Here is a 22,726-nt window from a genome sequence, read left to right on the forward strand (position 1 = left end):
AAGTCGTCCTGAGATGTCCAGGTGTCTTGTCCTGCCCTCCAGGGAGCGGGTCGAAGCTAGTACTGTTCAAGGTCCGGCAAGGCTGCCAGGGGCTTGCATCAACCCAGAGAGGCTTATTAGCCAGTGACATGAAGATGGCTTGGCGGACGAGTCAAGATTGGCTCCAAGAATGAGCAGTCAGGTCCAAGCCAATTGCTTTTGCTGCAGGTGTTTAGAGGTTTGGCATGGACAGTTTAAGCCACATTATAAAACCACGTTTGAGATATCCGGCTATGTCGCAATCGTCTACCGTGGAACAAGTCTTTATGATATCAAGTTTCACTATGTACTATGTATAGTTCTAATAGCTGAAGTACGGATGATCATCAATGTGCAGACCCTTCATGTTTAATGCTACTTAAGGACATGGGTAGTATGTAAGCATCGCAGATTAGATTGATGATTCGAAAGATGAGATATCGCCAATGCATCATCAAATTTTCATGAGAAATTAGATGTCTATAACGACTCGTTAGTGTCAAGACTCATCAAGCCCAGTTGAAGCCATTGCATTCGTTCATGATATATGTAATGACCTCAGTCCCTAAAAAATGGTTCCGAGCGTTTGTTCAATTAACACGATCCGTCATCACCCACAATTTTTGGTGGGATGTTGGTCGGGCGACCTGGCTAGCCGATGATCCCATCCCACCAATGAAAAGAGCGTATATAACGGATAAACCATCCTCCGACCACCCTTGGCCAGGCTTTCCTACTGCCACAGATCAACCCCCAGCCACGCCATTTACCGTTGGAGACGACTCAAGGCCTCCCCCCTCTTCAAGGTCCAGGTCCCATTTTCCCTTCTAATAAAATACCTTGACTGCCTTACGTCGCGATAATCCCGCCCGCGCACACGCCTTATCACCTCGCTCTGCTCCCCGAAACCGTCGCTATCGCTTCAAATTTGGTCGCTGATTCATAATTACCACTTTGCGCGATACTCTCGCATTGCTTCATGCTTCTGGGGTGCTCGCGACGCTGCTCTTGCGCGTAGAGCTATCCTGCCACCGAGCTTGTTTACCCGACGCGCCCCGGCCTTGGTGTTGTCCGCCTAGCTCTGTTCCTTCCTTTTTACCACACCACCCACCACCTCTATTAGAACCTTGCCAACACCGATCCTCCGTACCTGGATCATAAATTCTTTTTGGACTCATTGTTGCTATCACCGTACTTTCTTTTTTGTGCATCGCGTAATCTCGCGACGGCATCATGTTTTATTCAGAGGCATTGCTCCAAAAGAGCGGGCCGCTCGCCCGCGTCTGGCTTTCAGCCAACCTCGAGCGCAAGCTGTCAAAGACACATATTCTTCAGTCCAATGTCGCAGACAGTGTAGAGGCCATCATTATGCCTAACCAGGCGCCCATGGCCCTGCGTCTGAGCAGTCAGCTACTCCTTGGTGTAGTGCGCATTTACCAACGAAAGACGCGCTACCTTTTGGATGATTGTAATGAGGCTATGATGAAGATCAAGATGGTTTGTATTCCACCCTGACGCGTCGCATAGTCGCGTTTGCTAACCTGCTCAGGCTTTCCGATCTTCTGGAAATAACGATATGGCCGTCAACCTCCAGATCCCCAACCGAGAAGCTTTGACACTTCCTGATAAGATCACTCCTTACGACAATTTTGAACTACCACCCCCACCAGACCCGAATTGGCTTTTGTCCCAAGTTGAAGATGTTACTACCGCACCAATTGGCCGGAAAAGTCGCGTCAGTCAGCGAGACATTAACTTGCAAGAAGATTATGACAACAGCCAGTTTCTCAACGATGGCATGGCAATGGATGACGACATGATGGCTCCATTGGGTAACATCGATCTGGAATTGGATTTTGGTCTTGACGATCTCGGACTTGAAGAGACAGGACTGGAGCCCGAAGGAGGTCGACGAGAGGACCGTACAGCAGCAGGTCCCGATATTAACGATTCGGAACTTGACTTTCCTCAGAAAGATGACCAAGATCGTGCCATGACCCTCGACCTTCCTAGGGACGATGTTATTATTCATGACGGTGGCGAGGATGTCGTAATGGAGGGCATGGAACTTGACTTCAACCCAGACGACGTCTCTCAGATGCCTGGCATCGCAGGTCCCGAATACCCTCCCCCTCGAATCTCCGAATCACCGCTCTCCGATATTGACGAAGATCGGGCCGCACAACTGGAGGAGGACCATTCGAGATATCAGATGGCTGATCTGTATGAACCCGAAAATGAGGACGACCAAATTGTTCGACGACCTGCGCAGCGCGCGAAGAAGCAAAAAATTCTTACTCCTGACGAAGAGATTGCCCTTTCAAGCAACCATATCAAGCAACAACAGGCGAACCGTGACAACATTATCAAGGAGGCTGGGTTCCTTCCCCGCGATCCTTTCCTTCTGGCTCTTATGGATATGCAAAAGAGTGGTGGATTTGTCTCCTCTATCATGGGCGACAAACGAAGCACGAACTGGGCCCCCGAATTGCGCGGCATTCTTTCGCTCGACACTGCTCGTGGCATGAACGATCTCAAGCGTAAGCGAGACAGCGGAATCGCTGATGTTGAAAGCGACCACGGAGCAAACAAATCTCCTCGCATGCTCGATATTGGATCAGATAATGGACTCGGTTTTGAGGGTGGCTTTGGTGACATGAGTCTCCCTCCCGATGAAAGTCGTCATGAGATCCCTGCTGAGGATGAAATGGACGACGACGAAGGGGCTACCATGATGCCTGGCTTTGAAGATACAACTATTGCTCTTGTTCACCCGGCCGAGAGTGGTCCAGTTTCGCTCGGCACAAAGCACGTCGTTCACCAGCTCCGAGACAGATTTGGTGATGATGCTGCTGACAGCCCTGGCAAACGAAACGAGAGAGCAGTTCTCTTCCAGAACCTTTGCCCTCGACAAGAGGCTACCAAGGCTGACGCCACCAAGATGTTCTTCGAGTGCCTGGTTCTTGCCACAAAGGACGCCATCAAGGTCGAGCAGAGTTCCGGCTTGGGCGACGACATCCGGATACGCGCCAAGCGTGGACTTTGGGGCGCCTGGGCTGAAAGGGAGGCTGGCGGTGAGATGTCACAAGACAATGACGTCTCCGATGAGCCTGAGCATGCTGCTGCTGTCACCCCCGCGGTTGCCGTTTCGGCTTGATTGGACACGAGCATTCATTTCCTAGCTGCATCGTTATGAAGACTTGGATGGGCGGATATGTTTGGTCGTGCAAAGTATTGAATTCCAGCATTCTAGGGCCACCAACTCGAGGGTCGCCCAGATGGTGTTGTAGGCGTTTAGGGATATACCATGGCTTACTTGGTTGGATGGATCGTGGTTATACATGAAAAAAGGCGGAGGTCGATTTGCCTCTACTTTCTGTTTTATGATGAGTTTTGTTGGACAACAGCATTAGTAGCTGAATATAGTTGTTGAAAGAGCAATCCAAACTTATATAGCAACTCTCACTTTGCCTGATATCGTGGATTGACGTTTTATGTTGCATGTGATCTTGTTCGCGTTTAGACGTGTAGATGACAGGAATAGCCCCGCCATTCGACGTGGGGTCGAATGGACATGATCTCATTTGCTCACCTATCAATAAGTACCTATTCCAGGCATCAAATAACGTAACAGGCACCCAATTAACCGTTCTCGCTGCCTAAGAACATCATCAAGATTTAACAAAATCTTTTGTCTACAGACACAACATTCACTCTACATCAAATCGCATCAATCTATTTCACCATGCCGCCGCCTTCACAACTCGCCATTGCTACAGGCTCCGTCAACCGCCTTCTCAAGGAGGAAGCTTCGTACCACAAAGAGCTCGAACAGGAGGAAGCCAGCATTGAAGCCTTGAAGAAGAAGATTGACAGCGGCGCCGGCGACAGTGATGAGAACGCCCCGTACATACTCAAGCAGCAGGTTGGTCTATAAGCCCATCAATCACTTTAAATCGAGCGTCACTGCTAACCATTGACGTTCTCTAGCAAACCGCCCTCGAGCAGACAAAGGGCGTTTTCGGACCCCTGCGAGAAAAGATTGCCCTCGCTATCGAGAAGCTAGAGGAGCAGCTCGCTGTAAGCGACCAGCTCAACGTGCCGGAGGAGCAGGTGCAGCAGGCCAAGGAGACGCTGGCCAAGGCCAAGGCCACTCAGACCGATGCGTAATACAGCATACGAAAAGACGGGGGAAGGGAAGAATTACTTTACGATATTAATCATATGAGACTTGATGCAAAAGAATCGCTTCTGGGCCTTTATGCACTTGAGAGTCCATACCAAGTATCTTGCATAAGAGGTTTCGTCTCCCTGCATCTACCATTGTGTTGCATGGGATCGAAAGGAGAACAAAATCAGATGTACTTGAGGGTATCTTGAAAAGTATTAATTACAGGAGGCGGACAAAAAAGGTTCCATACTGGTAACCAATGTCAAAGACTAATTATCCACTTCCATCTTGTCCTCGCCTTCTTCGGGTGGCTCAACAGTCACCTGAGGTGTTGCTCCTCCATCTTCGTGAACTCGACTCTCAGAGTCGTCCATGTCAACATCGTCTCCAGATTCCGCCTTGCGTTCGTCATCTGGTGGCATTGGTGAAGCGTCTCGGCTCGGTGCCTGGCTATCCCCCCTGGAGCCGACGCGGTTGTGTTGCGGCTTGAGCGTGTCTGGGCCTGGTGTATCCCTCATTGGTGTTCTTCCGCCATTGAGAGCCTCTGGATTAGGTGTGCCAGCATCAACTTCAGTCTTCATCTGGCTGTCTCCGTCCGGGTGAGGTGTCGCGTTGCCGCTGGGCTCGTTTCTGGGCGTCTGTCCGACTTTGTCCACCTCGGCATCATCATCAGCACCCTCATTCATACCCTCTCTGCGGTCAACCTCTTCCTTCTCGTCGCGAATTTGTCGTCGTAGAAGCATGCCTTCCTCCATAATTCTGTTAAATTGTTCTCGTCGTTCTCTCCAAGTCTCGCTGTATGTTTCACTTTCCCGTTCGAGTTCTCGACATTCTTCCTCGAGCTTGGCCAAGTTGGTAATCTGGTCTTCGCGCGGTCTAAGCAGGCGATTTGATGTGATCTTCTCTGCTAGCTCGTCGAACTTTTTGCGCTGCGCAAGGGTGGCTTGTGCAGCCTCGAGCTGGTCTCTCAATTGGATGTTGTTCTCTCGGACACTGTTGCAGTCGTCGAGGATGCGATGCTGGTCGACTTTGTAGCGTTCGCGTTCTAGGGCATTGGCATTGTGAAGAAATTGCATACGCGTGATGCTGCTGTTGAAAGCATCGAAATCGAGGTTCATCTCGCCCTTCAGCTCCCTGAGCTTATGCTTCAGATCTTCGGGGGGGTTGGCAACGACTTCAGGGGATAGTAAAAGGTGTGATATAGTGTTCAAGCGCTTTGTGATTCGCTTAAACGGCTTCTCTTCTACGTTAAGAAGACGAGACTTGTGAAGCTCGGCCTCTTCTTCGGGATCCAGAAGATCCCATGAAGCTGAAGATCCCATCTCGAGTCGAGTCGCGGTCGGCTGATGTATGTTTGCGTGGGTTTGTTGGTGATCGGAAAATATTATTGATAGGGAGATGGAAATTTTGCGACGCGTCACGGAAGTCTTTCGACAAGAATGTATAGCGAAGACGTATCGAAATAAAGTTACAAGATGGATGATTAACAACAAAGCTTCAGCCTTGCGATGGCATTGAAGGTGTTAAGCATAGTTGTGCCAGTGAACCAATGACATTCGCGAGCAAAGATGACTAATGTTTACATTCTGATGATGCACCCCCCGCTGCCCGCTTTGTTCCACCTCAATGCAGTCGCATTTGTCAACCTCCAACCTTCACACCTTCGATCCCCCCGCTACTTATAATTATCTCTACAACTAAAAATCTCATACTGTCAAAGAAACTCATAGGAACTACGGTAACTATGTCGGAAGAAGAAAGAGAACTTTTGGCCCGCATCGGTCAACTGGCAGGTTTGTGTCCTACGTTCTACAACAATACACATTTTACTGACAATCTCCAAGGCCAGATTAATCGCCACAAGAATGGGCAAACAGGTCCACGGGCTCCGCCAAACTTGCATCCTGCCCACCATCGCCGTATGTTGGGATTCGAGCTCCAGCGCAGGAGCACCGCTAACGCCCACCTAGACAACTCGTATCGACATGCAAGCTCGCCATATCCGGCTCGCCACAATAGAATTGGACGACCGCCTGCTGCGCATCAGCACAAAACGCTCCATTTGAATGCCGATAGCTCGAATGCATCTCGATCTGCCAGCAGCGGTGCCGAGACGCCACCAGGCTGGGTTTCCAGGAACGATCGCCACCGTCAGCTCATCAACGCAAATGTGTACGAAAGAGATACACATAATCGAGCTAAAGCCATTGAGCAAACGCACCAGAATAAGATTAATGGATATCGTCAGCGCGAGAAGACGCAATTCAACGAATTCTTGAAACACCAAGCTGGTGCCTCCAGCGCGCAGACTAACCCCGCAGGTCAAAACGAGCTCACAGTTCAAGGTGTCCAATTCCGCGTTATGGATGGCGGAAAGAAGCTTGTCAAAATTCCTGGTATGTGCAAAGTCCCAGATGATGTCGAACTTTGTACCTTACCTGTCGCAGATGCTCCCAACTCATCATCCTCTCGAACTCCCAAGACTGCCACTGTCGCTGGAGTCAGGTTTTACCGGACAAAGACAGGCAACCTAGTGGCCAGTCGCATTGTTAACGACCACCGGTACGTAACGTCCCTCGGTGGGGCGAAGTTGCTGACAGTCTCTAGGCGATCGGGCGTGGTCAAGAAGATTGATCAACTTTGTAAAATCTTCTCAACGACTGGTATTTCCTCTTTCTATGACTGGAGTGGTCCACGTCTCCATCATCCGAACCGGCCTCGTGGCCATGGGATAAAACTAACATATAATTTCTGCCAGGTTCATGCACAAAAGGCCCTCGGTGCCGCTACATTCATGACCCCAGCAAGGTTGCTCTCTGTAAGAATATCCTGAAAGACGGACAATGTGTCAACGGCGAGCTCTGTGATCTTTCCCATGACATGACTCCCGAGCGCACCCCCAACTGCTTGCACTTCGCCAAAGGCCATTGTGCCAAGGATGATTGTCCTTATACTCACTCCAGAGCGCCCCCAGCTGCTCTAGTATGCCGAAGCTTCGGCTTCAACGGCTACTGCGAGAAAGGGGCAGATTGTACTGAACGTCACGTTTTTGAGTGTCCTGACTTTAGCAATACCGGCCGGTGTAAAATCAAGGGATGTAAACTCCCTCATCGCGAGAGGGCAAGCGTCCTTCGAAACAGAACCAACGCCGACGGCGAGCCTCTTGGAGATGTTTCCAGTGATGACGAAGCTGCAGATTCTGATGATGTTGATTCAGATGAAGTTGCCGAGTTCATCGACGCAGATTCGGATCTTTCCGACTTTGAAGAACAGAAGGATTTCCTATCAATCTAGATCCAAGCCAAGTTGCTGCGTCTGTTGCCAGCAGATGCACTGGTTTGGCTTTCAGCATGTTTCATTATCCGGCGTCTGGAGCATGGATGGGTTTTGGTAAATGCGCCCGAGATACCCGTGACTTATCGGCGTCTTACAAGGTTTTGGCTACGCCATACCATGAACATAAGAAGAACAAAGCAAGGGAATAAGAAAAAGGAGACAAAGGAGAAAAAAGACGATGAAACAGAAAAAAGAAGAATAAAAAGAAACACAGAGATGAACATAGCCTCTGTATCGCAAAGCAGTCCTTAAGATAGATTAGGTTGTAAATGAAAGAGTTTTGTATTGAACATGAGAACCACGCGTGGGCGCCATGGCCTCCTCGAACTATGTGATAGATAGGCCTCAGTTTATCAGAAAAACTATACTCTGAAAGACGAAATTAGTAACTCAGTTATGTCTTAAACTATTTCTCTTGAAGCATGGAGGTCAACTTTTCTGCTACGAGACAGGAAGGTCAGAATTTGTCTTTCACAAGGAATGCCCTTCATGTTGTCACTATCAGGTGGACAAAGCAGTAATCGAGGGATTGTCAACTTCAGATACTAACCTGACTTATTTGGATGATAAAAGTCAATATTAACAGCAGAAAAGAGAATATGGTTGCCACGCTACAGTGGTTGTATGATGGTTTCGAACAGAGCTATCAAGATACTGCACTACTCATGAGGAATGCTGCTCTATTCTACATAAAATAATCAACGACAACCCATCATGCCATGGAAGGCAATGGGACTAAATGTGAGTTTCTTATTTCATTTTTTAGGTCTAAGCCGAAGCCCAAACATTTCCATTTTCTCCAAGATTCTAATCAAAGGATCCGTACGGATTAAAAATTCAAAATATTAATTAGATCGAGGTTTTTCAAAGGACTGTATGTACTCCGTACAGTCGCTGCTAATCCTTGTGACGCTTCCAGACAGACCAAAAATCACAGTTACCTCCAATACCTGTCATAGGCGACAGCTCAGCTCCAATCCGTTCTTAGCGTGAAGCCTGAGCTATTGCTGTTTTAATCTGAGCAGATGGTGAGCATGCACATGAACAAGGTGACCCTTCACCATTCTTCCAAGAGTGCTTCCTGTCGTAGCTGCCGGGCAGAAATTGGATCAATAACCTCACCTGGCAAACCCAAGTGGTAGATGGCATCGCCCCTTTGTTTGACGACTGCTTATATCAGCTCGTGTTCGGTTTGGAGGACTAAATCAGGGTCGACATTCGTCCAGGATTCTATCACTTCGTGATTTAGCTCAAAATGCCATGTTCCGCGCCTCGTCAGAGTAGCTCGCCGGTTTGATCTGTCCCTGTGATAGGTGACTGCATACGCCTCTCCTGGTTCACTGTTCCAAAGTATCAATCGTTCGAGCTGCTTCATCTTTTGCGGGAACAAGCTCGCTTCTCCTAAGAAAGAAGCAATTTTCTAACTTTGGGATTCCCTTTTGAGAACGGATGCCGTGAGTGTGAGTGATTGTAATTTGTGGCAGCAATGAGTTGACGGCAAAGAGTCCAGAAATTGTTGGGCATCGACCAGGAAGGAGATTAAGAGATGTTTGAGGTCACAGCTCCTCAAAACCAGGGCTCCGGCCAGCTCGGCACCTACCCCCATATCATCGTTGATAAATGGTTGGAACCACAAATTGCGGTTCATCGCTGACACAAGCTCAGAATTGGGATCCTCAAGATCGAGAGCATTTCAACATGACTCGGCAGAGCGTCTCGAACCATGGATGCAAACTCTGAAAATAAATGATTAGATCGTCGATTAAACAATTGGTACCTCAACTTACCCCTATCACACGCACTCTTAAAGGTGCCGCGCCATGGTTCGTAGACAATAGTCTGTAGCCGAGGAAGTTTCTGTAGCAATAACCTCAGAACTGACGGTATAATCTGCCGTCGATATTCTCGACGTATAACAAGCCGCGTCACTGTGTGGACCTCCGGGAGGCTCTCCGGGAGACTGAAGCACAACGGCTCGAAGAGAGCTGACAAACCTGATGCAGAGAGACTCTCCACCTGCCGGCCATCAACCCAGCCATGTTTTGGGTCATGCCATCCAGCAGGATCCTCTTGCTGCTTAGATTCTCCATCGGGTTGAATGCCTAGTCCAATGCAATATTTTTTGAACCAGTGCTCCGGGTCGCTAGGTGAGAAGGTGCTGAGCTCTAACGCGAGGCAACCTGTCGGTTTCCAAGCACTTAGAACAGTAAACAGTTTCTGCGTTGCGCTTCTGAAGATGGCGCTATGCCGCGAACTACGCGATTCTGATGTAGAGGACTGGCATGAGCGACATGAGTATCGTGGTAGCTCAATGTTCAGCCGAATTTGATGAGCAAGACCTGCGGTTCGAGTGGTCATGTGGCCAAGCTGCTCCAGGCATGATACTCGTAGATCTAGTCGGTGGAAATTCTGTGGCTCAAGGAATGCCTTCCATTCTGAGCAGACAGCCGCGCAGGAGCCGCAACCCTTCTGGCGCGAGACTTCCTTCAGTATTTGTAGCCGAAGCTCGGGCGGCAACAAAGCCCAAGAACCTGACATGGTGGGTTGTTAGTCTTTTTTATGATCTGCTTCGGTGACTGTGAGGATGAAGAAGAAGTGCGCCATTGTCGCGATTCTGCAGAGATTTTATTTTGATATAGAGTTTTGTTGAAATCTTGTTTGATTGCAAAGCCAAAAAGCTTTGGCGAACTTGATAGTGCTGGACATGTTGTTATGTTTGCTATTTAAAATGTATAAAGGACCGTTGTATATGTAAAAGAGAAGAGCAGCGCTTCAGGTGCTGATTAACTGGCCTGAGCCATGGACCCCTGGTCCAGTTGACTTAATACCCAGGTAGGTTAGTATTCAGTGAAAGTGCCACCATACCTATCAATGATCTGAAAACGACGAGCGCAAGTAACATATCTGAACACCAGAACAAAGACGTAAAGTAGGGAGCACGCTGAGTCGACTTTGAATTGGTCTCTTCTTTTTCTATCGTCTTGAGCCAAGAAGTCAGTCAATGACTTGTATGTCAAAGAACTTGGTGTCTCTGACCCTGCTCCAGAGGACAAAGGAACCAACTCTAGCTGATGAATTAGTTCATCACTAACATCGCTCTAAACCCCCTATACGAGGCTCAGAAGGAGGAGGCTTAGATGAGAGTCCCGAAACTACTGTACCTACCTTGGCGGAGGCTTTGCCCTGCCTCGTTCACAGCCTACTGTCAGCACCAGGGCCGTGTACTCTGTGTGCATACATGGCTTACCCTGTACCATTCTTCATGGTGAAGGAGCTCACCTGTTCGTTCCGCTAACTGCCTAGGTCGCACGGTTGGCCATGAAGCCAGAGCCAAGTACATACATGTCTTCCTGTCCATCTCCATATATACAATACAGAATAAATTGCGAAGATGGGTATACGCGATATTCTCAAGAAGAAGGACGACCTTTCAACAGGTCAACCTGCTCAGAATGAGACAGTCGACCGTCTGGCAGCTCCCGAGTTTACAATCATCCGCTCCGACACCTCGACCCAGGAGCGCATCTACCCACCGTCTATGAAGTCCGTCGATAACCTGTACCTCGCAGCCCAAGACCCCAAAGGAAAGGAAAAGCCCCGCCGATCTCTCGACGTCTTCCGCTCCGGCCGTTCACGATCAGGGTCTGAGTCGAGCCAGACAAAGAAGGAGAGCGGCGCCCGTCGTCTGTCGCACCGTCTACACCTAAGCCGTGCTCCTCCATCGTCCGAGAATGTCCCCGAGAACCTACCAGATATCGTCACGTCGAGTGACGGCCCAGACGAGCTGCAATGGGAGAAGCGCGCGACTATGCTAGCGGGCCAGAACAACCGCGTCAGGACCGCCAGCCGGCCAGGGACCCCCTCGGACAGCGGCAGAAGCGAAGGGCGGGAGGTTTCGTTGCAAAAGATCGATGAGGATATCCAAGAGGCTATTCGGCTTCACGAGGCAGGCAACCTGGAGTTGTCGACGCGCATGTTTGGGCGGCTGGCTGATCCTCAAGGCGCCAATAATCCATTGAGTCAAGTCCTATATGGTCTTGCTTTAAGGTGAGAACTGTGCACAAGAGAAAAGTTTCCAATGTCTCGGGTAGAGTGTTTGGGTTCGTCGTCTACAGGGCTTGAAGCATTGCGAAACGCCCAAAACTCAAAACCCTGCTGCGACGCCCCTAAGCATCGACCCATTATCACCACATGTTGAATGAAGCAAATACAAAATAAAACACCTTGAAACTAACACAGGCTTATCTTGTACAGACACGGATGGGGTTGCGCACCAGATCCAGAAGGCGCTGTCAAGTATCTATCGGCTGCAGCCTCTAATTCCGCCTCCATTGAGCAGATGGCTCTCCAGGCCGGCATGACGAAGGGCGGAGCTGCCAAGGGAGAGCTTGTTCTGGCCATCTTTGAGCTGGCAAACTGCTTCAGACATGGTTGGGGTATCAACAAAGACGCCTATGCCGCCAAACAGGTAGGTTCAACTCTCATCCATCACGAGAGTGGCATTGGAAACTGACCATTGGCTTGCAATGTAGTATTATGAGACTGCAGCGAACCTAGGAGACACTGGTACGTTGTACATACAGTACTAGACACGAACAGACTGACTCTAACGCAATGCGATAGATGCCATGAACGAGATTGCTTGGTGCTACGTTGAAGGCTTCGGGTGTAAGAAAGACAAGGTACGTTGCACCATCAGCCATCTATTCACCATATCCTGTCTAGTCGGTTCATGAACATGTCTGTACATGAGTCGTGCCAAAAGTCTTCTAATCCGAGAAAGAGTGATTCTCGGTGAGACTGGCTTACTTGATTCGCTCGAGAAACTTTCGCTGCCCAATATCGTGCATACAAATTTAGGCATGGCTGCTTGCTCTAGCAGTCCAAATACACCTCTCAGAGGGTTCTTGGACCGACAGAAGCCCTCATCCCCCACATACAAAGTATGACTTATCATATGAGGCTGATATCCTGTACAGTTCGCAGCAGCCCGGTATTATCGACTGGCCGAGAAGTCCGGCAACAAGACACTAGGGAACTCTTGGTACGTTCAAAAACATCCACACGGCTTCAACGGCCCAGCACCTCCATCTGCACTGCACCTCTCTTTCTACAACAAATGCTTTGTGGCGGTCTGTCGGCTCGACAGGTTCTCGTCCACTTCGCGCTGCTCGGGGGGCCACAGAAGCTGGTGTGACGGGTGGCGGTCTATCAATTGGCGTTGAGATCTAAACTCATGCAACGTACGATCTGTAAAATGGGACCAAAAACACTGACTCAAACATTGTGCATTAGGATCTGGAAGGAAAAGTACGACCCTCCGGGCGAGGGCAGCCACAAGTAGTGCGGAGGAGGCAGCCATGTGCGACTGTACCAAGGAGGTGCATCTCCGCGATCTGATGCTGTGTAAGTCAATTTTGTCGAGGAAGAGGAGGACGCAACTTTGCGATGGGCTGCTGGAAAGGGCCCCGGCTTGTCAGTGGGCGATTATATTGTTTGTAAGCGTATTGGATATGTCGCATTCTTATGAGCTATTGATTTCACTCGTATATAGTCTTAGATGTGTGTTGCCCAAGCCCCAATACCACTGGGTAGAACAACTTGCGGAAACTTGTGTGTGCTTGTGTTTCGCCAAGATGCTATTTATTGAGCTGATATAGAGAGTACAAGACGCATTTTCCTTCTGTGGTTGGTTGTACATATTGCAGCACACTGTCGCATAGAAAGAAGCTTTGTGTATGTGTATGTGTGTATTTGTCTGATAAGAAGCGTGGCCCATTAAAGACTACATCGACTAACTGCTTCAAACATCTTGCCATGTCCCGCTGTTGTCTCTTTTCCCATTGCGCCGCCTCTCTCACATTAGACGCCCTCGTGACAAAGAATCTTACCTGAGCTACCGTTGATGCCCAACTTTACCGAGCAGCGAGCCTTTTCGTTCCTATTGGGCCTTGTCACTGAGATAGATATGCGGCCTATAAATGCGGCCTGGTTGGGTCGGGGCCCGCATGGATGACGATGAACCGTGCGTATCACATCGCATTTGATCGATTCGTTGTTATAAGATGTTGATGAAACGGTAACAGTAGAGACGAAAAAGGGCGAGAATGAGGTCATGAACATGATATGATTTTGAGAGGAAAACGTTTCAAAGATGGGGGAATCGGCTGTTGAAAGGGCACCCTGGTTGGGATACGGATAATATCAGACTTTGGCACCGGACGGACGGCAGGACGGGCACCGCATTGTTAGTTCCCGTTAACCACTGTCAACATACTCAGTATCATATCTCATCTGAATATTGAGGCCGTGATATCAACCCAGTGGTCCATTCATGAGAGAAGTGAAGAGGGTGACCATCACTCAAACTCAACGCCCTGCAATGTCATGCAATGTAAAGTACGGCAACTACAGGACACACTCTAATGTTTCGAGACTCGATCGATGCAGGGCCAAGGATTCCCCATGGTTTTTCAGCCATGATGGTGGCACAAGCAAAGATAGTTCGATTCGGAAAGTGTATACACTATCGGGATAGACATGAGGCCTACCAATATCGATCTATCAGATCGACATAGCACTGCTGTAGTCCTACAGACTAACTGCAGCTCTGGTCATGTCCTCCCATCCTACCATCCATCCCTTTCCGCATCCCGTGCTGTCCCAGCGCCGCGCATTGGCAAGACATGTCTTAGACAAGCCACCATCTCAGTCTGACACCCACCACTCACAGCTTCAGCCTATAGCCGGCCTATCAGCCACATGTCTTACCTTGTTTCTGTCTCAATCCTGATTCTCAAATTAGCACACACTCTGCTTCCTTCTTTGGCCGTGTATCAATGTCAGCCTGACATGGACTCCAAAATCTTGATCTGATCACCCATCAACTTCAAAGCGTAGCAGCTACATGATCTGTTATGACATAGCAGTACATGTTCACGAGGTAACATCAACATCACCCAAGAGAGTAATCACCATCACCATCACTGTGAATGCACATGCGGTACGATATGAGAGAAATCAAATCTTCTCAGTTCAAATCTTCACTGCGTAAATACTATCTCATATCATTCATGTCATAAATATCGTACAGCAGACCAGACCACCTGGGAATGGAGGTTGCTAAAGAGAATCGAATAAATTCCAAAGTAAACAAATAAATGATCACCGACGAGCTCGTTTCTTCGTCATCATTGACCATTTCAGTCATTGTCGTCTCTCTCGACGTATGCCAATTTCCATCTCCATAACAAAAAAGAAAACAATCAGAAAAAAGGAAATAACCATCCTGCCTCCCTCCATGCACCGTGATAATATACAGACTCTGATGGACTGGGCCCTCATAGAGTCTGCTTGCTTTCTGCTGGCTTCTGTTTTGCCGCTGCGTTCGACCCCAAGTGCCACCGCATCCACCACCAACCACGCCTTTACCCAAAGAAAAAGAGGTATCCAATTTCGAGACAAGCCAAAATCACACAAAACAAATCAATGCACGCTCGCTTGCTAGATCCATAGGAAATCAAAAACGACTCCGAAATAGGAAAAACACAAGAAACGACAATTGGAAGACAGAAGACCATCCGTTTCGGTGCGTGAGCAACATGTCTGAAGTACGCGCGAGAGCGACATCGAGTATATGGCAGCTCATCCCCCGTAAAGAGGAAGCAAAATAGCCGACTTCAAGGAAAGGTTTGACAAAAGAAAAAAAAGGTACAAAGGAGATGGGGGTTGATGTAGATCAGTGGGGGGCTATGAAAGCCGTGAATTCGTCATTGCGATCGATATTCTTTTCAATCTTATATTCGTTTCGTCGTTCATGTTCTCATTTCATTGCATTGCTGCTCGCTCATTCTGCGCTGTTGCATTCGGACACCATTTTCGCAAAGTTGCGCACGACGTCGTTGGGGATCTGGTCCCAAAGGAGAGATCGCGTATAAACATCGGCTGCATCGCTCTGTTTGTTTGATCGCATTGCTGCGAGTGCTTCGGCTAGGTTTCGACGTCCTTGACTAGGAGAAGACTTTTCGGGGGCGTTTTGGAGGAAATCTTGGGAGTTGACACCGTTGTACTGAGCAGCCGACAGAGAGAAGATTTGTTCATTGGTCTGCTCCTGTGTTGGCTGGGTCAGTGTGTCACCGAGCTCGGAGAGCATCGAGGGCGCAACACCATCCATCATCATGTCGTTCATGGCGATCGGGTTGCCCCAGTTAGCGGCACCCGATGGCTGAGGAGGAGCCTGCAGAGTAGCCGACTGAGAGTTGACACCGGCATCCTTGAGGACGCTGTCCAGGATGTTGGCCGAGGCAACCCTGACATCCTCGGAGACACGAGGGATCGCTGGGGTCGATCGGCTCGAGAGGACGAAAGCGCCAACGAGGAAGAGCATAAACAAGAGACCGCCTTGGGCGGGCTTCTCGCTCTCGGCGAAGGGGTTTTCGCTCTTCTTGACCGTGGCAATAGCCATCTCCTGCTTGACCTCGGGCTCGGCAGGGTACTCGTTGAGGAAGTTGGATGCATCCCAGGCGCCAGGCATGCCCATACCGTCCATGTCGTCGAAACCGGATGAGAAGCCGTTGTCTGTGGCAGTGGGAACGGCACTCTCGAGTCGCTGAACATGGTCGGTCAGAACGCCAACCTTCTTCCTGAGCTCGCCGGTCTCAATGGTGTGAGCGCGGATCATCTCTTCCTTCTCAAGGTTGAGGTTCTCGATGTAGTTGGTGTAGGTCTGCTTCTCGAGAAGCATCTGCTCAAGCTTGCCACGGAGCTCAGCCATCTCTTCCTCCATGTCGTTGATGACGGCGGTGTATTGCTTCTTCTCATCCTCCAGGCGCTCTGTGTGTTGCTTCTTGCGTTGTCTTGAGTCGAGACTGAAGGGGGTTAGTAAACCATGTAAATCATCAATGTGTATTTGGCGGGGTAAAACTTACGCTGCCTGTCGGTTGCGAAGCAGTCGCTTTTGTTGCTTAAGCTCCTTGATCTCTTGCTCATCAGTAGACTGAGAGATAAGATGGTCAATGTTGCTAAGGTTTCGCTCGGCGGGGATATCAAAGCGAGCATTCTTCTTACGAATGCCATCGCCTCGGCGCATCTCGTTGTGGGAGCGGATACCGGGGCTGCCAGGGCGCATCTTGTTCTTGTTGATGGGCTGCTGAGGGGTCATCCACTCTTTCTGGGGGGAAGTGGGGATGGACTGGTTTCCACCGGGGAGTGCTGGGAACATGTTGCCAGGGTTTGTGAATGGTGTCGGGCCGGCCATGGGTCGCTGGAAGAGAGGGACATTTGTGTCATATTCGGCAGACATGGCGTCAAAAGGATGAAGAGGAGTGCAAGCACCGGAGCTGGGTCCGAAGGCCCAGTTGGCAGTAGCATAGGCGTTATGTTGAGTTTGGTCGAGGCGCATGAAGGGGTTGTTGCTGTGCTGGTCCAGGAAAGGGTTGTTGGAAGGTACCGACTGCATGTCAACAGACTGCCAGTCCTCAGTTTTTGGTGAGAACAGAGGGTGCCCAACGGCAAAAGAGTCTCGGCGGCTGTCGGCCATTGGAGGCGATAGTTCTAAGCCCGAGTCGAGTGTGTTGTGGTCAAGGACGTTGTCGTCTAACACGCTGTTGTCTTCGTCCTCGAAGTACTTTTGTGCGTGCTGTGTGTCCAAAGTTAGAGAGGCTGGACGGTAGAAAGGTTGTTGCATTTGAAATGTTGAAGACATTATGCAGAGTGAGTGAGGGAGTATGTAAGATAGAGAGGTGGGGGGGGGGAAGAACTTTAAAAGAAGAAACGGCGGAAGGAAGCAAGGCTGTAAAGAGAATGACAAGCCAAGAAGGGAAGGATATGATGACAGGCAATCTTGAAGATGGGAAAACCAAATTCAAAATGCGATTTTGATTGAGATCAAAGTGAAGATGAGCACACAGAGGCACAGAGAAGCGAAGAGAGGTTGGGGCATGAGGGAGGGGCGCGGCAAATAATAAAGTACCCCAAGACAATTGGAACTAAGGTATCATCATTTTTTTCCTTGCGCGCGGGAAAGTCAAACAATTGCTTGGTGGGCAGCAGCGCAGTACAGCGGTGAAGGGCGAAACGGGTACGGGTGTGTATTTTTGGCAGACTGCCAAGTTTTCACGCACCTAGCAGCAGCAGCTCTCACCTCACTCGAGGGAAAGAACAGGGCAGGGGGCGTGTAAGGTAGGCAGGAAGGCATGTAGAGCCTAAGGCAAGGTGAGGTGAGGTCGGGTGCAGGTGGGCTTGAGAGTAAGGGTAAGAGCGAGTGAGAACCTGGAAGGGAGCCAGAAAATCCGACCTTCCGTGCTAGGGGTGGGGTCAAGTGCCATGCCATGCCATGCCATGCCATGTTATGCCAGGCCAACAGTACCTACAGTACCTCTAGGCCCAAGATAGGTGCAATACAGAGTGTGACTCAAAGCTCGGTGCAAGATCGGGGGGACAGGGTCGTACCTCTCTGGTATTGGGCAATCGCCAGAGAATCAAGTCCTATCCGCGCTCTCTCTGTGTATCTCTCGATACACAGGGCGCAGCAGAGGTCAAGACGTGGGGTTCTCGCGCTGAGATTGTTTCATACAGGCGCTTTTCGTATCCAGACTCCAAAAAAAGATTCAACTAAATCCTTTGGGCCAAATATGCTGGCGGTAAAAAAAAGCTGAGGTACGTAGGTAGGTATGTGATGATACGACACGAAGCCGGAAGCTTGAACGGCGAGAGCGGGAAGGGACGGGAATGGCAACAAGCTCAGAGGCAGGTACTCAACCAGAATACCACCAAACTGGAGCAATCGACAACAAAAACAAAGCGCGCGACTGAAAGCTGGATCTCTATCTGCAATGCATCCAGTATAGTGCAGCCGGCGCGGCGCGGCGCGGTGCAAAGGACGATGAATGACCAAAAAGAGGGCACACTTACAACTGTGGGAGACTTGCTGTGTGGGATGGTGTGGGCTAACGTCTTGGTTAGGCCTTTTTTTGGGTGGTGCCGACAATGATGTTGAGATGGCGATGATGGATGTTACAATTGAACGAGTTCTTGATTCAAGTATGCGACCCGAATCAATATAAACAATCAGTCGAGAGGAAGAGACAATATATGATTGTCAATGGAAGTTGTGTTTAAGAAAACAGACTACCACTTTGGGATCAAGACGAGGACCATCTTCGATTATATGTACTTGTCTGGGGCAAACAACCGGCAATTGCGCTTGTGGAGATTTTTGGACAACGACAAGGCAAGGCAAGACAGGCAAGACAGGCAGGCCTTGGTCTCATCGGTCTCGCAAGCTCGTAGGGTCTAGCAGGGGATCTCTTAGATGGAGGATCATGAATGGACAGGACCCACTAGAGGCCCGGGCCATGGACGGGGCCGTCTCCCTCGATATGGATATTGGAGGGCATTTCCGGATCAATGAGCATCTCGAATACCAAGCTACATAGATCTCATAGGCGCTTCATCGGGGGCGTAACTCCATTACGGTATACTAGACTGATCACTTCCATGTTGGAAAAGAATGAGGAATTGTAGGAATGAATAACATAAACAGCCAGTCATTGAGCATCAGAACGAGCACGCGTCTCGTTCATTTAGCCGTTTACGCAACATCCAATACCTATATGGAAATAAGACCTCAGCGTTGCAGAAGATCTCTGTGGGTGTGGAGGCGTATGTCAGGCTTGGGGGGCCTCAATCGACCAGGCAAACTTGGGGTCCAACTAGGCTGATAATACCTACTGATAGTCTGATGCTAACTTCGCTACCTATCACCCAGACTGCAGTATGTATGTATAGCAGAAGACGCGAGACCAGAGCGGAATAGATTGGTGATTCCTCTTCTCTGTCCATCGCTCGTTTTCCAAATCCAAACCCACAATCAGCATTCAACGCGGCTGTTCATTGGTAGCCAGCCATATGGCGGTGATGAGTGCCGCAGTGCCCAGCCAAATCTGTAACAACGACTCCATATCAATTATCGTTGTGGTGGAAACCAGAGATACGTAACAGTCGTCTAATGGAGGACGGCACTCCGCGGTGATTGTGACAGCCACACCATCATGGTATTGAGATCCCTAGATGCAAACCGACCTGCCGTTTCCAACTACAGAATGAAGTTTAGTCTAGCACACCAAGCAGGGGGACATTCCTCATGTGTCATCCGAGCTCGGCCACAGAGGAGGATTGCCATGACTGCTATTCGTCCCTTCTTGTCAGCCATGGAGCCCTTGTGAACAATGGCAGCAGCGTATGCTCCTGTTAGCTTCACCATACGGGCCACCGTCAGTTGACCGCTGCTCCCTAGTTATCCTGCTACATATACTGTACAGTACAAGCTTGATGTATTTCCCCTTAGGCCGCTATAGGTTCATGCAACGGGCGGTGCTCTCGAGTGATGAGGCCATCATCGAGGCAAGGCTTTGCTATCGACTAACAGGTATGTGATATTTCTGTCTCTTACAACGCCTAGACTGGAAGCATGCCCACCATCCCAGTAACCCCACGCTTCCGGGAGCCAGTAATAGTCCTCAAGTGGTGTCATGGCTGAGTTCTGATAGCGGGCTTGCAAGGGTTTGACAAGCATGGGGGAGAATCCGCCCAGGTTGTTTACTTAGTACCCGTGCGACAAGAAGAAGCAGCCAAAGAACGAAAAGAACATGCCTTGCTGTGATGGTAGAACCGCTGAAAGAAAAAGAATAAAAAAACGCCATTGCGTCTGGGGAACTTCCACAGCACAAACACGGCACAACCCCTGTTAGCAGAACCGCCGCCAGAACTGGATCTACGGAAGTTAGCGACGGGAAGCCTTGTCTAAATTTGATAATCCCCAGGTTAGATTAGATACCTAGATACATACCTACAACGTCAGATAATAGACACCTCTAGTACATGTGTATATGCGCATTAGTGAACCTCTAGACTGCCAGGGGCTCTTACTCAGACTCACGATACCACCACATCCCCATTGACAACTTGGTCAGCTTAAACTCGTCTTGACAATTTCTAATAGGTCTAGTCTCGGGCGCTGCTGGGCCGGCCCGGACGCCTTCGGTTGGTCGTAAAAAAAAAAAAGCTCAGCAACCTAACACTGAATTCCAAGACGTTGGGCACCAAAAACACGGACGCTAGTCCCCAGATGCTTGGGCTTTATTTCTGCATCGGCCGAGTGGCACTAACAATAATGGCAAGAATCCTATTGCACGGTTCAGGTGGTCTGTGGGTAAGAACGTGTCGACGCACTTTCCTAAGTACCGATGGATGATGGAAGTGGAAGGACCTGGAGGGGCTAGATCCAATGCCCTGGCCAAATTCAGCGAATGACTTTCCGTTGTACCCAGCTCTTCTTCAGTTTACAAGGCAACAGGTCAAAAGACAACACAACACGAAACATCAAAACTTTTAGACCGCGTTCAACACCGCGTTTTCTACAGCACCTGCTACATCTCTAGGACCCAGACTACATCTTCTTTTGCTCTAGCGAAAAGAACCGAGACCCTTCGGCCCCAGTTGTGCCAGGACACACGCCATAGCATTATGGATTCGCCTCACAAATGAACATCTCGCCTGGCTTCATCCCCGCGCCAGTTGTCCTGCCCACATGTCGAAAATCACCAGGGAAGCCAGTCCAGTCAGTCTTGCATCCTACGCACGAGCGGACGGTTTTCTGGGAAACTCGGCGATGGATCTGAGATTTCTCGGATATCAGCTTAAGCGAGCTGAGCGCTGCAAACTACTCTCTATTACGCGAAGGCTCTAAAGCAAGCGTGCCATCGAGTAGAACGGTATGCCATCGAGCAGAGTGGCTCCAGCCAACGTCTTTGATTTCGTAATCAAGTTATTGGACCCTGAGTATCATCCAACATTCAACTTGACAAGACACATCTCCGACAAGTGCCGGATGTTGATCATTGCAGACGACAACACCACAAATCCCATCTTTTTTCTGCAATACTGCATTCCGCATCACGACTCAGGCATCTGCTATCGTCCGATTCATCTGCGGCATCGCAAAAAACTCCCCAGCCAAGAGATAGTTCTCTTGATCATGCACGGATGCTCCATCACAGGGTGGCTGGAGAGACGACTGCAACTATTAGCCTGCAGCTTCTACACGCTCCCACATGTGCCCATGCCCATATGCACGCCCTCTACAAGCCAAGTTCAACCACTAGGCTCGTATGCCTGAATCATGGATCCACTGTGCTTCATGGTCGCATAATGGGCCGCTTGCTCGTGGTGTTTCTCCTTTGAGCACTTTGTTTTGTCGGTGTGTTACGCGTGCGCGTCCTCTACCTAGTTGACCAAAAATTGTCAGGCACCTTGCTATCACTTTCCCTGCTGACTTGATCTTTGGCAGATCCCAGATGCTTTAGCGTCATCGCATTGTCTGGTGAATGGTCCAGACATGGCGAGCTTGGTCTGCATCTGGATCCATGTCCCCGAACTCAAGGACCCTTCACGCGTAAAAGAAAATACCACGCGCGAGGCCATGAATTAAATCTACGTTGACGCATCTCCCAAGCACTGCCCTTTTCATGACGTAGACATGTTACAGTGAGTATTATCCGAGTTTGCCCAACCCGTTCTACTGACGCCCCAGGATTAAACTCTGAAGAACATGCCTCTTCCGAAGGTGTTTATCGTCACATACCCGCTGTGCAAACGATTTTGTCACAGCCGAGGACTTTCGGCTTATGTTCCGGGAGGGTCAAGTTGGGTCAACAACCAGCGCCATTCAAAACGGCCCAACCTCTCATCATATCCAATCATTTAAATAGGGCGAGCAGTCTTTACTGCTTCATTCGCCCAAAGGACTGAGTTTGCTTGGCCTACGCCGTCCTAAACTACCTGTCCAGGTAACCAAGCTTGCACCTTGTGCATACACTTTGACCGATTTTGGTTTTCCATATTCCCAAGTGGGCAATGCCGCATTCTCGTCGACTCGGAACGTCTCAAACCTCGTATGTGGCTCTTGGGACGTATATCTCGGCCATCTCGAGAGCCTCATCATTTTGGTAACCCGACAGGATCAACTAGACAGGGTCTCTACAACGCCGAATGGTCATCTCACTATCGCGCTAGGGGTATTACTCACGAATTCCGATATGAATCCGCCGTGAAAGATACTTGGAGGCCTTACCCAAGTGCCTCGACCATTGGTGAGCACCAGATACCGCTATTATGACTCGAAATGAGGTGCGATGTTCGGAC

General features: G+C 49.6%; 9 protein-coding genes across 9 annotated transcripts; 5 read left to right on the top strand and 4 right to left on the bottom strand.

Annotated features, from left to right (window-relative positions):
* Nucleotides 1-1,251: 1,251 nt before the first annotated feature.
* Nucleotides 1,252-3,175, top strand: FGSG_00509 (uncharacterized protein; the record flags this gene model as incomplete). Its single annotated transcript, XM_011317881.1, has 2 exons — nucleotides 1,252-1,515; nucleotides 1,568-3,175. The coding sequence occupies 2 exons, from the start codon at nucleotides 1,252-1,254 to the stop codon at nucleotides 3,173-3,175; spliced, it is 1,872 nt and encodes a 623-aa protein (XP_011316183.1).
* A 471-nt stretch (nucleotides 3,176-3,646) lies between these two features.
* On the top strand, nucleotides 3,647-4,474 carry FGSG_00510 (uncharacterized protein). The gene is made up of 2 exons (XM_011317882.1): nucleotides 3,647-3,943; nucleotides 4,009-4,474. Exons 1-2 carry the CDS (start codon nucleotides 3,764-3,766, stop codon nucleotides 4,186-4,188), a joined length of 360 nt encoding a protein of 119 aa, XP_011316184.1. The 5' UTR covers nucleotides 3,647-3,763; the 3' UTR covers nucleotides 4,189-4,474.
* FGSG_00511 (uncharacterized protein) lies at nucleotides 4,459-5,511 on the bottom strand (the record flags this gene model as incomplete). The annotated part of the gene is made up of 1 exon (XM_011317883.1): nucleotides 4,459-5,511. One exon carries the CDS (start codon nucleotides 5,509-5,511, stop codon nucleotides 4,459-4,461), a length of 1,053 nt encoding a protein of 350 aa, XP_011316185.1.
* A 422-nt stretch (nucleotides 5,512-5,933) lies between these two features.
* On the top strand, nucleotides 5,934-7,483 carry FGSG_00512 (uncharacterized protein; the record flags this gene model as incomplete). Its single annotated transcript, XM_011317884.1, has 5 exons — nucleotides 5,934-6,108; nucleotides 6,160-6,585; nucleotides 6,637-6,751; nucleotides 6,797-6,852; nucleotides 6,948-7,483. The coding sequence occupies 5 exons, from the start codon at nucleotides 5,934-5,936 to the stop codon at nucleotides 7,481-7,483; spliced, it is 1,308 nt and encodes a 435-aa protein (XP_011316186.1).
* Nucleotides 7,484-9,155: 1,672 nt separating this feature from the next.
* FGSG_00514 (uncharacterized protein) lies at nucleotides 9,156-13,288 on the top strand. Its single transcript, XM_011317886.1, has 6 exons — nucleotides 9,156-11,572; nucleotides 11,780-11,993; nucleotides 12,058-12,091; nucleotides 12,149-12,207; nucleotides 12,505-12,569; nucleotides 12,821-13,288. Exons 1-6 carry the CDS (start codon nucleotides 10,917-10,919, stop codon nucleotides 12,867-12,869), a joined length of 1,077 nt encoding a protein of 358 aa, XP_011316188.1. The 5' UTR covers nucleotides 9,156-10,916; the 3' UTR covers nucleotides 12,870-13,288.
* FGSG_00513 (uncharacterized protein) lies at nucleotides 9,170-10,063 on the bottom strand (the record flags this gene model as incomplete). Its single annotated transcript, XM_011317885.1, has 2 exons — nucleotides 9,170-9,261; nucleotides 9,313-10,063. 2 exons carry the CDS (start codon nucleotides 10,061-10,063, stop codon nucleotides 9,170-9,172), a joined length of 843 nt encoding a protein of 280 aa, XP_011316187.1.
* Nucleotides 13,289-15,327: 2,039 nt separating the features above from the next.
* Nucleotides 15,328-17,228, bottom strand: FGSG_00515 (uncharacterized protein; the record flags this gene model as incomplete). Its single annotated transcript, XM_011317887.1, has 2 exons — nucleotides 15,328-16,392; nucleotides 16,453-17,228. 2 exons carry the CDS (start codon nucleotides 17,226-17,228, stop codon nucleotides 15,372-15,374), a joined length of 1,797 nt encoding a protein of 598 aa, XP_011316189.1. The 3' UTR covers nucleotides 15,328-15,371.
* Nucleotides 17,229-17,549: 321 nt separating this feature from the next.
* Nucleotides 17,550-17,870, bottom strand: FGSG_11774 (uncharacterized protein; the record flags this gene model as incomplete). Its single annotated transcript, XM_011317888.1, has 1 exon — nucleotides 17,550-17,870. One exon carries the CDS (start codon nucleotides 17,868-17,870, stop codon nucleotides 17,550-17,552), a length of 321 nt encoding a protein of 106 aa, XP_011316190.1.
* A 1,705-nt stretch (nucleotides 17,871-19,575) lies between these two features.
* FGSG_11775 (uncharacterized protein) lies at nucleotides 19,576-20,092 on the top strand (the record flags this gene model as incomplete). Its single annotated transcript, XM_011317889.1, has 3 exons — nucleotides 19,576-19,727; nucleotides 19,846-19,952; nucleotides 19,986-20,092. The coding sequence occupies 3 exons, from the start codon at nucleotides 19,576-19,578 to the stop codon at nucleotides 20,090-20,092; spliced, it is 366 nt and encodes a 121-aa protein (XP_011316191.1).
* Between the last annotated feature and the right edge of the window lie 2,634 nt (nucleotides 20,093-22,726).

The sequence above is a fragment of the Fusarium graminearum genome, chromosome 1 (genome assembly GCF_000240135.3).
Source record: "Fusarium graminearum PH-1 chromosome 1, whole genome shotgun sequence".
Classification (NCBI taxonomy): Eukaryota; Fungi; Ascomycota; class Sordariomycetes; order Hypocreales; family Nectriaceae; genus Fusarium; species Fusarium graminearum.